This window comes from Neolamprologus brichardi, chromosome 17 (assembly GCF_056152115.1).
Source record: "Neolamprologus brichardi isolate AB-2024 chromosome 17, ASM5615211v1, whole genome shotgun sequence".
In the NCBI taxonomy this organism is placed as follows: domain Eukaryota; kingdom Metazoa; phylum Chordata; class Actinopteri; order Cichliformes; family Cichlidae; genus Neolamprologus; species Neolamprologus brichardi.
The window spans coordinates 28,576,585-28,595,303 of NC_142120.1; the positions used below are offsets into that span (position 1 = coordinate 28,576,585).

An 18,719-nucleotide genomic window follows, 5' to 3' on the forward strand; every position below is an offset into this window, starting at 1 on the left:
CAATGTTTGCATACAATGCATACTTCGTCTCTCTCTTCGTGTGTGAGGAGGGGGAGGGGGGGGGGCGCCAGAGGGGGTGTTCGCCCAGGGCGCCAAACAGGCTGGGACCGCTACTGACTGTGATGGAACGGCTGCGGTAGTAACAGTGCACTGAGACTCTTCAAAAAAGCAAAGGATTCATTGCTGTGAGGAAGAAAAAGATGCAACCTAATGTACGTTTTAATCTCAAGATTCACACATACATGTTTGCTATTAGCCATTTACTGTCGCTTGTGATTTCCAAAATAGTTTCATCACGTTATTGTCTCCCCAGAAACACGTTCCTTGGGTTTGGTGAGTTTTTTTTTTCTCGTAAGCTTTTGTGGCATTTCATTAATTTCGCTTGTGTGTATTTTTCTATATTTGCTTTTAACTATTTTTCATGTGGTGTTTTGAGTTGCTGTGCATTTGAACTTTCACCGCCACTGTACATAAGGTACAGGGCTTATTGCATGGTTTGTGTGGAAAAAGTGTGAAGCACAGGACATTGCAGTGAATAGATGTCAGCCCGATTGGATACATATGAGGGAAATTTAGTTATTTCTATTAGCAGAAATGTGTTCCATCCATTCGGTACTCTTTTTGATGCCAAGGCTCACTGTAGCTCCTCTGCTAACGTCCGGTGGTCCACACCACTTTATGTTCGACAGCTTAGGAAGAACCCCCGACGAAACAGACACACACTGCTGCACACAAAGTGATTTTGGAACGTTTAATCGTTAACAGATTCATTGCACATTTGCTGAAGTGCAGAGTCATAGTCAATGTAAAGCTTTAAAAAATACAATCTCAGTCATCTCTGATGTGATTCTGGGTGCGTTCATGTCGATCGTTTTAAATAAAATACAGTATATGACAGATAAACCTTCTCTTTAGGGTGGTATTCATCGATAGATCTGGAAAGTAAACACTGAGAAACAGGGCAGCATAACTGGTCAACGTCAAAGGTTCATATCATTCATTCATATTTAGGTAGTATAACTTTTTGACATAGTACATGTACATTTCCCTTTGTCTTTGTAAACACACTTGTGTCTTAATGTTTTTCTTTTTTTTTCTTTTCTTTTTTTTGTGTATTCGTAGAATGTGACATACAGTACTACCCTTTAGAGAAGAGCATAAATTACCACCTTTCTGTTGGCACCTGAATTATCATAAACACCGCTCTTGAGCTGCAGCTTTTTTTTTTTTTTTTTTAGCACGCTCCATTTCACACAGAAATGTCCCCGATTCTCCCTTTTGGAAATAGCTCAATAGATTTACAATACATATTTTTTTTTCATTTTTTGATTAAAAAAATAGTTTGAATCAACTGTACACAATAACAAAAACAATGTGCTTATCCCCATAAGGTATAGTGCTGAGAGTTCAACATGCCCTTCACCATCTGTAGTTACACTGAGCTTTTCTATCCTTCCCACCTTTCTTCTTCTTTTTTTTTGAGATGGGGTGTAATCGCAGGATCCATCACGGAGGCCTCTCTCCGTGGAACTTCCGGTGTCTGTGCCTGCCGCTCTTTTCCTTGGCCATGTTGATACAGGCGTTGTGCTTGTTGCTTTGCAAGTGGTTCCAGTACTTGATGAGTTCATTGGGTTGGAACTGATGGGATGTGATGAGGTGGCTGTACTTACAACTGGAGTAAGACACACGCCAGTGGTTGAAAAGGAACTCGTTGGGAGGAGGTGCTGGTTCGATGCGCAGCTTCGCCAGGCAGATTCCCACGTAAACATCCTCCAGGTGCAGCCTGCGTATGCTGAGCGAGGCCTGGTAGATCAGCTCGGCCATGTCCCCTGAGAACACGTACCCCGTGCCTGAGCAGAATATCGGGTAGCGCTCGCTTGGATACACCTCTGGTGGCATATACCACTTGCTGTCTTTGTTTCGGTTTGGTGCATAGCCCCTCATCAGGTAGCCAGTGAAATACCTCTGCCTCGCAGGCATCTCAGGTTTCAGCAGCTTCTGGATGAGATATTCTGTATTGACAAACATGTCACTATCTGTCTTCATCACGTAGGAAGCATGTGGGCAATAGGTAGCGACCCAGTTCATGCCCATCAGAGTTTTGATGGTCAGGTTGTAGTAAGTGTCCTGATAGTCCTGTTGAATGATATCGTGGTAAACGCGGCTCTCTTCCTCGATTCTGCTCTGAAGGAGGGTGTCCGAACTCTTTCCTGTGCCGAGCAGGAAAAGACGGACAAACCCCAGGCCCATGGCCACGCTCTCGTTTCCCCATGTCTGGCGGATTGCATTGCGGGCATCGGCCTGTCCTGGCTCTGCAGCTATGAGCAGGATGAGAAAGGGTGTGCTGTCTCTGCACTTGAAGGGCTCGTTCACGATGTATCGATAGGGCTGGGCGCTAAGCCTCCCGCCAACACCCATCTCCTTCTCTAGCGTGTTGTTAGTACTCATCGAGTCCCCGAGCCCCATTACACCCATTCTGGCTCCTCCACCTCCTCCTCCCCCCACGCCTGCTGCCTCTCCTGCTGCTCCCTCACCCTGCTGAGAGCTGAGGTTGAGGAGATGTTTTGGTGCAACATTCCCTGTTTCCCTCCAAAGGCCCCTCAGGGAGTTGCTCTGGTTCGCCTCTCCCTTGGGACTTCGGAGGCCCCTGACAGTGTAGGCAAGCGGGTTTTCGCGAGGCCCACTGTGCCCTGGCAGCCAGTCTTGGTGGCTGAAAAATAAGAAAACGGCGAAGAGCAGGGCCAGTGAGACGAGCCCGGCCACGTGGGTCCGAAAGAGGGAGCGCTTGACGGTCCAGGTCATCTTGATGGGACAGCAGTGCCGCCGTCTCCACTGCATGATGCAGGTCGGGGTCGCAGGAGGCTGTTGCTGCTGCTCGAGAATGGGCGGCGGCGGCGGTCACATACAGTCACCGCAAACATGTGGTTGTCAACAATCAGAGGGTTATCTGAGCTGACAGACAGGTTGGAGTTAGCCTCCTGGTGGAGTCAGGGGAATGTCTGAACCCCCTCCGATGCAGCTTAGAGCAGGGTTAAAATCTGAAAAGAGAAAAAAAGGAGACTGAGAAAACAGCTTTGGAAGCAGCCCAAAAGCACCTCCTATTCACTGGCACAGAGCCACATGTTAGTTGTCTGAATTTCAGGTGTGGTTTTTATTCTACTTGTGGGAAAGAACTGCACCTAATTATTAATTGTGCTTTGTTTTTCTCATGGCTTGTTTTGACACGCTTGAGTGATTTTGACTAAAAAACCCTCAGTTAGAGCTTTCTGTGGATGGAGGGTCCAATATGGCAAATGGCTCTCTCGGTAAGCTGACTTAACAGTTCAAAAGGAAGTAGCTGATTCACCGTGAGCACTGTTGTATCTTTGATTGGACAGGGACGAACAACACGGCAGGGCCTGGATGCTGCTCTGAAAATTATGCATACACTGCATCTGTATGGTTGAAAAACAAACACTCCCAGGTGTGTGTCTAGTTGCTGAGATACAGAACACATCCCGAATAATTCTATCTCATGGTTTACACAACTGACGGCCATAACTTTCCACAGTGACAGAAAATAAAGAGAATCAGGAATTCATCTCACGGTTAAACCCAGTTAAAATAGTCAAGACTGGTGGAAGCTACATTTTGGGCTGGCAGATTGGTGGTAGGCATGGTGAGATGGTGGTTTCTTTTTTCTTCTTTCATTACTCAGTTTAATGCCTGGGGCAAACTATAAATTGCAGGTTTGGCCCAACGTGGTGCCAGCAAACGCTACCCTGAGCCGCATGGGCAAGCAAGTGTCATCAGCCCCCCGCAGCGCGTCAACAGCTAGGGAGGAGATGCATCTGTCAAAATGAGTTTTCAGGGTCCAGCAGGCAGCGGTGCCTAAGCCTGAGCCAGCCTCTGGCGATAACAGCCATCACCAGCCATTCACCTTCTACCTCCAGCTTATCAATGCTGCCTACTGTCTAGCTGTGATCACCCAGGCTGCTTGAGGTTGTAACATGGAGACGTACAGTATAAGGAGAGGACAGATAAGGAAACAGGCAAACAGTGTGGACAAAAGTCCACGTGATTATGTGTGCTGTCTAACAGGACGTTGTGCACCAAGAGAGACATAATGGTGAATGCACAGAATGCAACTGACAGACGAGCCACTTAGAAAACTCTATGCCAGGGGTGACAAATTCAAGGTCCGCTGGCCAGAATCGGCCTGGGAAGGCCTCAAATCTGACTCTTTTGTTAATCCTGTGAATTAACAAAAAGTTTAAAGTATTTGTAATTACAGGAAAGTCTAGGCAAGGACAACCCAGAACTACTTCTCTTATTTTTACACATTTATTTCCAATACTGACATATTGTTCATTTACTACAGCGGCCTTTGTTTGTCATATACAAAAAATAAAGACATAAAGTTGAAAATGCCCATCTTTTTCCCCTATATTAAGATTTTTCACAGATTAAATGTGTAATTAAACGGCTTTACACTGTCTGACACTTAAGATCAAAGTACGCTGTATGTGGTTCATGATCTAAAATGAGCCTGGCTTCGGAAAACGCACTGTTCTGAAGCAGGATTTACCTAAAACGATTTTGGTATACAGCGAGTCACCGAGGCAAACAGTCAGCTTGCACAAAAACAGCATTTACTATGCAATATAGTCAATCATATGGATAGCAAACAGCACACATGCAATCATTTTTGTTGGGATCACTGACAGACAAACCCAGAATATAATGCCGACAAGATTTGATGATACACACAGCAAATACGCTACACACATAATCAGATCTGTGTACACACACAGACAAAAGATGCATGTGCACATCACACATAATTATATTCACACTTGACGCAAACATCATCATTGCTGTCCACGTTAACTAACACACACACACACACACACACACTCATGCTGGCAGTAGACACATCACTAGAGAAAACAGAATATGCCAGCAGAAACTTGGAGGTTGTACTAGACTCTGGTGAATATTAATGTAGCAGCAGTGTAGCAGTCTAGAATCCACTTTTGCTTCCTGTGTGTGTTAATTTACTGCCTGCCTGCATCGCCTTTCTTGCTTGTTTGCTTGCTTTTTAATAATTTGAGATACGAAACAATGGAGCAATAATTTTTGCAAATGCTACATGCCAGCTTGCTAAGAGAGAGTGTTTTTTTTTCTAAATCTAAACTTGCAATTTTCAGTTTCCTGCTATGTTTGCTCATTTATCATGACAACTGACAAGGAACACGATAACCTTTTCAGGCGAGTGTGCTTACCCAGTGCAAGCAATTACAGGAGAATGAGAGAGGCCAGGGCCGGCTTTGTTTTAAAGGTTAACGTACTTTACATCGAAGCACATCCAGCGCTTGAGAGATTTCTGCTGTCAGCTAAATGAGCATGTAGTTCCATGAGCTCTGATGAAGAGTCCACACACAGAGGCGCATACACATAAAAATAAGCATGTACGCACGGGTACGCACGGGAAATCTGACATCTACCCCACCCACGCGCTTACAACCCTCAATGGATTTCTGACGTTGTTTTGGATCTAAATGCCAATTTCACCAGGAGATCCAGGCATCCATTTTTAATTTTTAGCAGTGCAATTTAATCTGCCAATGCCTTTCCTCATTAATTCATTTTCTTGCCTCCCATCAATGTCCCTTCTATATAAGCCAATTAGTTACACTAGTGCTAATTAAAGCCCCAGCGTTTCAGCAGCGGTCAATAGTCAGAATGACGCCTGGGGGAGTGGCACTTTGGTAACATACTAAGCATACATTGTAGTGCCTTTTCTCTCAGCCTTAAAATCAGCAGGAAGAAACTCCAAATGTTCACACACCAATCACCACGGTTTGCTTTCTTTTTTTCTATGCCTGCATAAGCAGCCTAGACTGCTTTTGACTAAACATGTTGTGAGACGCATGCAAAACAAGCTTTGCCGATGTCAATGAAGATATGACCTTCATATGATAAAAAAAAAATGCACTTTGTGATAGTGACACATTTTCTTGAGGAAAACGGCTCACAGAGCGGCTGCTCACTGAAGTTAGAGGTTAAATTCTGCTTCACTGGAACAGGTCCGACTGATTATGTGGTTCATTTGACATTCCTGTTTCCTCTAATAACACCAGCACTGAAGCAACCACTACATTTATGATTTATTTTAATGCTAAACTAGTGTTACGCCATACTGCCTTCATTGGAGTAACGAAAGCTCAGGCTCTCTAAAAAGAGCCATCAAAGGCTAAACAACATCGACAAACAAATCCTGGGTGTTGTGGTTGAATGAGATATAACTTGTATGGAAAAACTTGTCTTGTGAAACAATGTTCTTTGGACAGAGAAGACCAAACTAGAGATGTCTGGGCAAAATGCAGAGGGCTGATATGGTGATATAGCTTATTTTGAAGGCACGGGAACTGGGCACCTTGCAGTCAATGAATCGAACACGAACTTGTCTGTAGACGAAAGTAGATCAGCTACAGCTTGACTGAAACTGGTTCATGCAACAAGACAGTGGTCCCAAGCATACCAGCAAGCCTATAACAGAATGGCCGAGTTGCAATGACCCAGACAAAGTCCACAAATGATATGGCAAGAGCTTAGGTCACCTGTGCATTTAGAGTGCCTGTAAACATAAGTGAACTGAACCTAAATTGTAAAGAAGAACGGGTTGTACCGAAAATGACAACTTCAAGTTATTGCTGGTAAAGGTGCTTCTAAAAGCTACTGAATCATGAGGTGTACTTAGTTTTCACAGGGCTGCAGAGTCCAGTGAAAACTTTTTTCACATCACTATTTATACATCATAAAGCTGTGAAATTTACGGTTTTCAGGGTCTTTATCATTAACTCAGTTTCCCTGGGTCTTTTCCCGTGTTGTAGTTGTGTGTCTTATTTTGAAAGAAATATTTGCGCGTTATTCTATATATTCTCCTTCCTTCCTTGTCTTTCCCCTCCTTCCCCAACCAGTCGAAGCAGGTTATTAAAACCCCTCACTTAACCTGTTTCTACCAGAAGTCTTTTCCTGTTAACTTCCTCACAACTGTGACCAAGAGTTATCATTCTCACATTTTTTGTTCTGTTTAATACCATAGGGTGATGACTGCGACTGTACAAAGGAGGGCTACTGTATACACATTAAACTGAGGGTAACTGCAACTGAGTAACTTATTCTAAAACATTTGAAAATTGAAGTGGCAAAAATGTTGAAATACTTTTGTCTTCCTTAGTTTCAGTAATGCTCAATTGTACCTGAATGGCACTTTTACTTGAAAAGACACTCAAAATAATTAATCCTCAAATTACTTCCATTTCCTGTCCTGTAACTGAATTGCCTCATCGCTTAAGCTTTAACTCCATAAAGTCCGTACTATTTTAACTGCAGTTCTTTTTGACTGAACTAAATTAGACGAATCAAACGTCAGGTAGATATGCAAATTACATTGATGTTTTTTCACAGCTCTTACCTTATTGCTGAAGTAACAGCTGTTAGAAAAAAAATTGAAATCATAAAAAATATGTTGTTGAGGAAATAACGTGTCCGGCAGCTATGACTTCTCTTTACAGCGATTCCCACAACTGACTCATGTTTTCAATTTCCATGGAGAACGGTCTATTAATGTCTATTGTCTATTCAACATCCAATCCAGGCTCATTTTGGTCTATTTAACCTAAGTTCTGTAGAACAGCTTAGAGCATTGCACTCCATGGAAACATAACTAAATATAGCCAGGTTGACAGTGACTACCTTATGTTATATCTGAGGTGGAGTCAAAAACCACACGTGCTCAACAAACAAGGAATGCAGCTTTGCAACGCTCACTGTGTTTTAGCTGTCAGGCAAACTCACTAGTTATGGATGTTCTTCATAACAACTGAGTCACCTCAGCTTTTAATACTTTTTTTCTCCTTTTTAAATTTATTTTCTAATGAAGTCACCATTTAAAATGCAGACACATAATCTCAATGTGATCTCCTCAATCATGGACCTTCATCTATAAAGCCCTCCTTTTGGCATCAAGTTTGAAAATACCATCAGTAAAGTATCCAGCACAATATAGTCCATCATTTGCATTTCTGGTATCATAGCCAAACTAATGGCTATGAAAAGCCAATCCTAACTTAAGCATCTCCCCAGCAGCTTTTTAAAACTGCGTTTTAATTAAAATTTGCCATTCTCTATTGTTTTCTCTCTTTCTATAAACTGCACAGAACTGGTTTTTCTGCCACTGTGGTTTGGCTCTTACAGCAATGATGCTCAGGATCATCTGCTGAGATCACCATAAAAAACAAACAAAAAAACATGAAAGCATTCATCCTTGTCATAATCCAGAGCTTCCCAAAGTATGAGAGAGAGAGCCATTGCGGGGGGGTGCTATGAAAAGGGGAAAAAAAAACAAAACGCTTGGCCACTCCTGGCACAGCTATCTTCCCTTTGGTTTCACCCGCACAAATGCCAAGGTAGGTCTCCCCTGCATAACTGGTTTTTCCTGCGTCGGTAGCACGCACTGGGCTTTCCAAATCACAGACAAACAGTATCCCACATTCTTGATTTTTAGTTTACAAACACTTGTTGTAATGACTAACTACTCCTGACATTTTGGATATGCTAGCTCTTTATACAGTAAAGTTACAGTGGGATACAAATAATATCCACGATTTGTTCCTCCTGTCTAAATCACGGACAAACACTATCCCACAGTTGTTTAGGTTTTTAAACCCATTTTGCACAGAGAGGCATTTTTTGAAAATTGTATTGATAGCAATGTTGAATATTATTACACAGGAAACAAACAACTACACGTAAAATGATTACACCGTGACGCCTCTGCCTTTCTAAATGGAGGGACGGTAGCTGCATGTGTGTATGTAAGCGTGTAAAAGTTTGGGAACCACTGTGACATAATCCATTCCTCACTTCTGTTGAGCAGCATTCCACTTCAAGAACCTGTCATTTCATTCTCAGGCTGTTGTTTACCACCTGATTGCAGTGAATAGTTCAACATGTAAATCCAAGAATACTAGTAACTTGAGGACAGGGGTGGTGTTCATCCCTATTCTAATTTCCACACTGTTGTTCTATTTCTGAATGGCCAGCTGGCAGCTTTACTTTGGTTATATTTACCAAAGTGAAAAGCAGGGTTTTCACAATCTTAAGAAAACTGCATTTCTTTAAATAAAAATTATTAAAATAAATTGCGTCTTAACTAGTGATGAACCAAAAACTAGTTTCAAGCTCAAACTTTTCTTTACAAAATAAAACCCTGACAGCCAAGATCTTTTTGTTGTTGTCTTTTTTCACATTTTTGCCAAGAAAACAAATTAATCTATCCATCTAGTAGATTTTAGCTTGCTTTGATCAACTTCAAATTATTTTAATTCATTCTTTACTTTAAACTATGGCAGGCATTGATCTATCCCTTTGTTAAATCTGATGTCATTCGCCATTTCCCAGTCCAATGCTGCTTCAGTTCTCCAAATCAATCAAACTCTGAGCCACCACTCAGAGAGAAAGATCTTTTCAGCCATAATAAAATGATCACTGCGGCTGTTCTCCCAGATATTACAGTTAAGTTTACATTCAAGGGTTCAGTCGAGTTGGACGTTAACAGGAAGCTATCTCACTGGTTTTTAACTAAAGATGAGATACCAGGTTCTGACAAAAGTATGCCTAAAATACTAAACAGAAAATACATTAGCTGTGACATTTAAAGGGTTAGTCAAGCTGGGCCAGCTTCCGTATAATGATGTGCCACATGGTGGCTAGCTACATAGCTATGTTTAGGCTAATATAAATACATAAGCACAGGGATGATAAGAAGTTTTTTCCCAAAAGCTTATATCACCTGTCTCTAATGGGCCATCATGTGGAAAACTTCAGCCAAGAGATGAACCAACCTCAACACCAGGCTGATCACTAATATGTTTCTATGGTGGGCTGTGCAGCAAATGAAAAGCAAGTGAATAAAAAAACCTGAAGAGACTAAGAATTCAATCCAGTTCAGTTAAGGTTTATTTATGTAGCACGAAATCAGAATAGCACCCCCGTCAAGGTACTTTCTACTGTAAGGTAAAAACCCTGCAGTTCTGGAGAAAAATGGCGACAATCAATGTCTCTCCTATGAGCAAGCACTTTGCAACAGTGGTGAGGAAAAATTCCCTTTTAACAAGAAGACACGTCCTGTAGAACCAGGCTCTGAGAGGGGAAGCCACCGGCCACCATCAGTTGGTGGTTAGGGGAAGGAGAAAAGACATAAAGAGAAGAGAAAAATGACAGAACAGCAAAACCTCAAAAAATAGACTTAACCTCCTAAGACCCGAACTCTTCCACGGCATGCATTTTTAATTATTCTTTGATATTTGGGCTGATTGGGACCTGATGAATGTAAAAATAAACAATTAACAGATTTTTTTTTACCTAATTTTTGTTTCTAAGAAAAATGAGAGCCACAAATGAGGATATTCGTTTAAAATTTTGATAGAACAGTAGCAGTAATAATGTCCTCGTAAGTGGATATCAGGCCATTGTAGAGCAAAATTGAGTATTTTGGTCTAAATAACCCAAAATGTGATGTCCACATATGAGGACGCCAGGTCCTAGGAGGTTAAGAAGCAAAAAGACACTTTCACTTACTCTGCAGTAACAGCTGTTAGGTGGAATATCTGGAAAGGAAGAATCTCCACCAACTGACTTGTTGCGCCAGTGGCATCCTGTTACAGTAACACACTCAAATTCAGTGAGTACTTTAGAACAACAATTTATTTGACAAATGTTTGTAGAAGGCAAGAGTGCATGTTGTAGAACTGAATCTAGATGTGCAAATACATTTATGAATTCTATTCAAATTCCATTTGTTTGACAGTCTACCAAAAAATCTTCCCAAGGACTATCAGTCAACTGCACATCTAACCTTGGATGGAAATCACAGTGTCACTAAAATAAAGGTCAGAGAAAGATAAAACACACACACACACACACACACACACACACACAATAAAATAAACTAAAACAGAATAAAATAAAAGTGCTATATGGACTATCCTTCAGCTATAGAACAAAGTTTAATATACTCAACCAGACACTGAAATAAAAAATAGTTTGAGTTTTAAATGAAACCATCTTCAGGTTACTGCTTTTCATATCCCGTTTAATATGCTGCTTCTTCTCAACACATCTGTCTGAGTCTAATCTGCTAGTATACAAACAAAAAAAAATAATAATAATTTGAAAAATTCATGTGATACAATTTTTAAATTTTTTAAACACTGGATTAAAGCGCCGGCACACAGTGTATGCTGCTCCTTGATTTTACTGTTTTCTTTTGTCTCTGTCTATAAATCCAAGTGTCCTCCGTCAGTAACGCTTTACTCAAAAACAAACTTTCCTGTGATATATTTAGTTACGTGGACGAGTCGTTTTATCTGTAGAATATTGATGAGGTCAAAACCCAAATGCAAAAGAAGGAAATTTGGCATTTGTTGTACTTTTACAGGTTTAAAAATAAAACCGCCTTCTATCTTTACCCCCGCCAAAAGTAAAAGATTGTCCTGATGTTTTAAATAATCCACAGACCTGCTGTCCAAGAACTAAAGAAAAAGGATAATTTTCAGACCCTTTGAAAACGTTGTTTGCTGTCTGACTCAGCCTGGAAAGGGCCTGCAGGATAGGGAGGGTTGAGTTCTTGCTAAGTGTTGCACAACAGATGAGACACTCTGGATGGCCAGCTGCGTTTTATTTTTTTTTAATATCCTTCATGACTAGAGCCCGGTCAAATGTGGGCCAGGCCACTTGAGCCCTTCCATCACACGACATAGCCATATCTGATCCTTATCAGGTCAGCTGACCCAAATTACAAACTTCTCTGGTATCTAATCAAGAAGTGTTATTCATATTCTGGTTTTAAGATTTCTTTAAACTGATTTTCATTAATCATATAACTGATAAATCCTGTAATATAAATGTTTTTTGATGCAAAATTTTTTTCATAACAAGATAAATTGTTAATGTTTACAACTTCCCCCAAACTGCAGGTAGTTCTCTCAGGCAAACAACTGAAAATAAAACGCTGTGCTGTTGGGAAGCGGTGCGAATAATTCACTGAAAATGACTCGCTAGCACACGAATCTTTACCTGACATATTTTACCATACAAACAAAAGTAGGGGCAACAGACAAATATCAGATGTTACTTACATCATTTTCCAGTAAATGTATAAATTCAGCAGACAGCAGGACCTCAGACTCTGCTCTCTCTTTCAATCATCTGCATCATTTTCCCCATAACTGCCTTGACCCTTTGCTCATACCGAGGCTGCTGGTTTGTGGTTGGCTCTGAGCTCTGGGTTTGCTTTAGTCACTTTTCCTTTGTTAGCTTTTTTAAAACAACCATGTTTAAGCGTCTGTTTGTTGCTGTAGACGGTTTACTTTTTTGAATCTTTGTCTTTTGCTCACAGTGAGGAACTTCCACACTAACGTCACCTCAGCTTGTGGCTGCGAGTGTGGAAATCGGCCGATTCTGACCAATGCATCTCATTTCTCAGTCTACTGTGGCATTAAACAGATTCTCTTTAGATGTTTCAAAGCTGATTGGATTAAAAAAAAGTGATTTGAAAAAACGGATTATTTTCAAACATACATCAGCGTTCTGAACTCCACAGATGTAATCCAATTCCCTGTAAACTGAACCTTTACCACATACACTGTAGACATGCAGTAAACATTTAGACTCGCTTGGTCTTTAAATAGCTTTAGGTCTGAGTAATGGCAGTGACAACAGAAAGTGTTGAGTAGCCTTTGGACTTTGACCTGGACTCCCGACCTTTTAGGAAATCAAGCTTTGGCATCCAGGACCCACCGCAGCTGAAAATATTATGCTACAGCATCGCACTTCTCTAAGTGAGTGACAGACACAGAAAGTGTTATCCACTTCCGTTAATTGTGCTATCTGAAAACTATTACTGCTGTATTTACCTCTCACAGTCCTAACGCCCTGCACATGTTCTCTTCCCTTGGACTCTTTTTGAGGACTCGGTTCAGACGCCACTGTAATAAATTATAAGGGGGTTTGAAAATTAGACCCTATTAAAGTTTCATAGTCTGGCGGTCAGAGTGAACACCCTGACGGGGGAGGTTAGCCTTTTTTTTCCTCTCCGTCTCAGCATTTAGCAGATATCCCCCAACTATGCACGGTCTTCAGTGCCCAAAAACGCTCAGGCAGCTCGACATGATGAAGTGGATAAAAAACGCTGTTAATTGAACTGGATCGATGGAAAGTCCCTGGCCTTGCCTCTTGGCAGGTCTACAGAGGGATTTCCTAAACTTGATTTTTATGGAGACTAATACAGCATGCACTACTGACCCCTTTTGCTGACACTGTGCCTCCAGGAATGTCACACAAAAACCAGGCAAGTGGACAACATTCATTCTTAGGGGAAGAAATTATAGTGGAATTAAAATAAGTGCTCCTCTGGTACACCTTTCCCGTGGGGTGGGGGGAAGAGGGGCTTCTGGAAAGTATCTGAAGGAGACGAGATGCATGATGTTGGGACAAAGGTGTGTGGAGAAATTGATTGATGGCTAGATGGGTACTCGTCAAGGCTGCTGGGGAAGAAAGGTGGATGTAATGGAGGGGAGAGGAGGGCGGGGAAGGCTAAATGAATAATGAGGATGTGGGGGGACCGATGAGACGTGCAGGGCTGCCTACCTCCTCCTCCTCATGCTGCTGCCGCTGCGGTGGCTGATGGGGCTGCGGTCGGCTGAGGGAGAGCAGGGACCCCGGTGCCTGCACTCGCCATCACCGCCTCTCAGGACTGGAAACAATCTGGGCTTTAGTTCCCTTCCCCCTGTTTTTCTAATCGCACTGACACCTTCGATGCGTAAGGTCCCTCCTCCTCGTCCTCATCCCCACAAGCTCAACAAACCTGCGGGTTTTGGTTCTCCTCCTGCTGCGACTCCCCCTCTCCTTCCTCTCCTGCCTTGCGTCTTGTGGCCGCTCTACACTGCTGCCCTCTACTTCATTTACGTATCCCCTTCCTCCCGCCCTCACCTTTCTGTTTCTGCGTTGTTTTTTGATTTTATCCAAGTTTGGCCCGCTGCTCGGATGTGTTATTTCATGTCAGAATGAAAGCAAGAACACCACAGCGTCCCCGCCCCGCACGGCTATCGGGGAGCCCGCTGAAAAGCGCCAGAGCAGCAGGAGTACGGCTGGTACTTCACGATGCTCGGAAAGCTGGTGTTGGGCAGAAGGGGAGTAATAAAAATGAGCAGAATAGGAAAAAATATATATAATCTTCCATATATAAGTCCAATCACAGCCAAAACATGTTCCCCGAGTCCTGGAGTGGGAAACGGAAACAACAACTCATCTACCTTCACCTCCCTGCTTCGGTTTTTCAGTCCGCACCTTCTTGTTTTTTCCTTCTCCTGTGCTCCGTCTCGGAGCGACCCCGGTCGGTTTCCTCAGCCGGGCGAGGTACCTACTGGCCCGCGGAAGCTGGCTGTCAGACACCGCTACACTGACAGAACTCTCCCACGTCACCGCATTCTTAGCGGAGCATCTCACGTGACCCACTTCAGTCACTCATGCTACCTTCAAGGATCGTGGGTGAAAAAATGTCCTCCCTGCATTCTCCCTCTCTCTCTCTCTCTCCCTCTCTCGCTCTCTCTCTCTCACACACACACACACACACACACACACACAGACACACACACTATTAACCCCGATTCTTTTGTCCCCATGATAGAACAGAGAAAACCGACTCATATTGGGTTAAAACATTTATATTTCTTTTATTCAATCATCTTCCGGAAAAGAGAGACCCCTGCACAGCCCAAAACGCCAGTTGCAGGATCTCTAACATTACAATCATAAACTGTGCCTAATATAGGTGTTATTTTGGTACTTTACACGTCACACACTTTCAAACATTGCTTATATGCCAAAGTTTCTCTTTTCTGTGTCTTATCTATTAATATGCCTGTGCACTAAAACCTCCTGTTTTTCAGTCTGGCTGAGCACTTAGTTTATGAGTCAAAAGTAGCCTTGCTTTACAAACCTTCATGATTAAAGTACATAAAACAATATAATGAGAAAATAAGGATACTAAGGATATTAATTACATGACAACACACACACACACACACACACACACACACACACACACACACACTGCGTTCCAGCAAACACTCTTACAATTAAAACTTAATCAAGCCATGCTGCATTCATATTGTTATTTGACAATTTAGGGGACAGTTTTCTTCATCTTTTAGTTTGGGGGAATAATCAAACTGATAACTGAAGTTTTTAGAAATTGTATTTTCATCTTGCCACACAGTGGAAATGCTGTAGACATGTTATGGAAATAATGTCTCATCTTTTAACGAGGCAGGTGTTTTGGCTGTAATTAAATGGCTGAACTAAGCCATTGACAGAGCAGACTCGGTGTGTTGTGATGTACTTGGTAGGATCTTTCTAAAGCATGCCTTCCTTTTTTGACCTTTTAACTCAAATATTTTATACAAAAAGACTTAAGAGTAGGGAAAGAGTGAACAAAATCATCAGGCAACTGTTTACAGAGGCCACAGATTAATGGAGCTTAGGCCCGCTTTAGTTTGATTTAGAAAATAAATTTACGACACGCAAGACATAACCAGCAATGCCTTTTAATCCACGCTGCAGCCTTCCAAGGCATTCAGCCATAGCTGACTGCATCGACCTGCCATGTAGTTACATTTCTTGGGGGATGCACATCAGATTACATGGAAGGATAGAGCACAGAGTTTAAAAAAAAAAAAAAAGGATTTCCAGTTATGTCGTAAATTATGACAGATTTCCTACAGAAGTCTAACTCGGGCCTTTCTCATAGCCTTCTAGTTAGTCAGACTGGCTTGTAGTTTTACAACAGAGAAGAAGCGAAAAGAGACTACAACATCTCAATTGTGCCTCAAACCTACATTCTCAGCAAAAAACTAAAAAAAAGAAAAAAAGAAACCAATGCAGAAGGGTCTTAACCCTGCATTTTATTTGGCTACCAGAAGACTCTGGTCCTATAGAAATCTATGGAAAAATGGTTTTCTGACTTGACCTCTGTAAACATTTTCTTGACAAGTTTATGAGCTCAGGCACTCATGCTGTGTCATAAAAAATTGAAAAATTAAGTCTATTTTGTGAGCCTTGGTAATACTATGTTTCAAAATGGATTTTTATCCATAGTATCCCAATTAATTAATTACCTTTGGTTTCTCTGGTTTCAAAAGGAATGCAGTTGTACAGTCTTCCGGAAAACACCCCTCTGCTCCTTTTCATTTTGACCTCAGTAAACTCTTTATTGATGAGTAATGTGTCTCAATCTCTAGTTTGAAGTCTTATTTCAGGACATTCATTTCATTGAGTATCTTGGGAAGTCACCACAATATGAAGATGCAACATTTCTCAGCAAAACACCAAAGAAAACTTTCTACTGGACCCTGAACAATGAGACTTTAGCAACCAATGATGATGTCACTTTGACCACATCCATCTTTTACTATCATTTTATGACATTAAAATTAAATAAGATTATTTTAGTGGAATGGCATGTAATGGGAAATCATTTATATTTGGACTAAATTCTCAAGGAGTGTGCAGCAGTTATGCATTTCATTAAAGCTGCAATCCAATTACAAAAACAATACCTCATGTAAAAAGTGGAAGCGCACATAAAGAAATCTGACAAAGAACAGGAAATCAAATACGATGTATCTGAGTCGGGAATGTGCAGTTGTTGGGGTTTTTTTGCAGGTTTTCTCTTTGTTTAGATCCATCTGGGTGACAAGGTGCACGTTTGATTATCAAGGCAAAGAAAATCATGCTTTCTTCTTGCTTTATTCTGATCCATTTATCATCCTTCCAATGTTTGAGAAATCAAGAATGATTCCAAGAATCCGGTGAATTGGTGACAGATGTAATTTAAAAACCAAAAAAGACCTCCCAACAACCCAAAGCTTAGTTCTTCCATTTTTCCCACATCCGCTTGAATGCAACATCACTCCCTTCTCTCATTTCGCTCCCCCTCCTTCACAACCCACCACCCTGCTCCCGCTCTGTGGGCGGAAAAAAGGGGGATTTAACTCGGTAAGAGCATGGTGGCCAGTGGTTGTCTGGTAACAGCTGGATTTGCCTCCATTGTGCTCTTTGTTTAACTCTGCCTGCAATGGTCCTCCCTGGACAGCGCCCTCCTGATTCCAACTGTAAATTAAAAAGGCATCTTTTGCCCCGTCTGCTACATTAGTAATGCATTATGCACACATGATTACCAACTAAATTTAGCATGCTTTTCACATCTAGACTAAGAACAAAACACACACACACTCGCACGAAAACAAAACAACATGTGCTCCCCTGCAGATGACAGCACAGACTTCCTGCCTCCACTTCATGAGTCTGAAACCCTACCTTCCTCATTAATGACCTAAAGACAATGCAAGGCCCTTCATCAACCCTCAGTCCTGTTTACACTCATCCACCTCAAAGGACCAGTGTGTTTCCTGATAAGGGATGAAAGCAAGCTCGCCTCTCTCCCTCTCTCAGTGGAAGTGGACCAGATGGAATTATAGCTCGAGCGAAAAGCAGCTCACCACCGCTCACCAGAGGGAGAGCGGCCTCTCGCAAGCACTGTAAATATTGTAAGGTACACTGCAGCACAGGAGCACCGGTGACTGAATAATTAATAGGAGCTGTGTCTTTGACAGAAATATTTTGGAGGCCATTAGCTCTGCTACCTGGCCAGTGAGAACATATTTGTCAAACGAAAGCAATGCCGAGGTGGTGATTGATTTCCGGTGGCTGCCAGGTTAGAGGCAGCGTGCCTTTGTACATTAATATCATGTGGCATCTATCACAGGTCACTTCCTCAACTCATCTAGTCTTGGCTGCCCTGCGAAGATGAGCGTTTCAAAATGTAAATTGTCGTCATTAATTGCCAGCTACGCTAGGGGCGTCTTGGAATGGCTGCTCGGGTGTGTTCCACACAGATATACACTCACACAAATGCATGCTTTTATGGTGTTTTTACATTTCTTAGAAATGTGTCGTAGCCCTTTCTTTATAAACCATTCATGTCCGTGCCATTCACAAAATATATGTTTTTTTAAAAAACAGATAATGAGACAAACCATTTTTAACTTATTAATTAATTAATTTAAAAAAAACCCACTGCTATAAAACAACAACAACAAAAGTGAAGGCAACTTTCTTTTCTGTGCAAAAACCCCAAGTTCAAACACAAACGACCAAACATTTAACTAGCGGCCTGGGAACCCTTTCACATTTGAATAATTTCTCATTTCTATGCTTTGAGTCATGGTCAGTTCGCCATAATGGCTAGTTCTGGAAGGAAATGCTAAATGACATGGAGAATAATGCAGCTATATCTACCTTTTTACTCTGTGAGTTTACTCATTTGATGAATCAATTGGTTTTTTTTTCTTTGTTCTAAAGCGTTCTGAAGTGCGTTTGCCTCGTGCTGCCCCGTACTTTACATTCTGTCTCTCTTTTTTCCCCCTTTTCTGTCTGACACTGCTGGGGGAAGAACGGGTTGGTTATCTTGAAGCGACGCCTTTTACAAAATGCAGTCTCACATGAAATGCGAGCTGTTATTGCTTCTCTTAAAGAGTGCAGTCGCAATATCCTGTGGCAGAGCCTCAAGTACAGGCAGGGCTGTCAGGGAATATTTTCGCCTTGAGTCAGAC

At 41.9% G+C, this 18,719-nt stretch overlaps 1 protein-coding gene across 1 annotated transcript; it reads right to left on the reverse strand.

Annotated features, from left to right (window-relative positions):
- Window positions 1-737: 737 nt before the first annotated feature.
- b3galt2 (beta-1,3-galactosyltransferase 2) lies at window positions 738-14,547 on the reverse strand. The gene is made up of 2 exons (XM_006797806.3): window positions 13,696-14,547; window positions 738-3,038 (listed from the first exon to the last, which is right to left on the reverse strand). The coding sequence occupies exon 2, from the start codon at window positions 2,836-2,838 to the stop codon at window positions 1,507-1,509; it is 1,332 nt and encodes a 443-aa protein (XP_006797869.2). The 5' UTR covers window positions 2,839-3,038; window positions 13,696-14,547; the 3' UTR covers window positions 738-1,506.
- Window positions 14,548-18,719: the final 4,172 nt, after the last annotated feature.

Coding starts and splice junctions, on each gene's coding strand:
- b3galt2 (XM_006797806.3), bottom strand. CDS start 2,838: ATGCAGTGGAGACGGCGGCACTGCTGTCCCATCAAGATGACCTGGACC.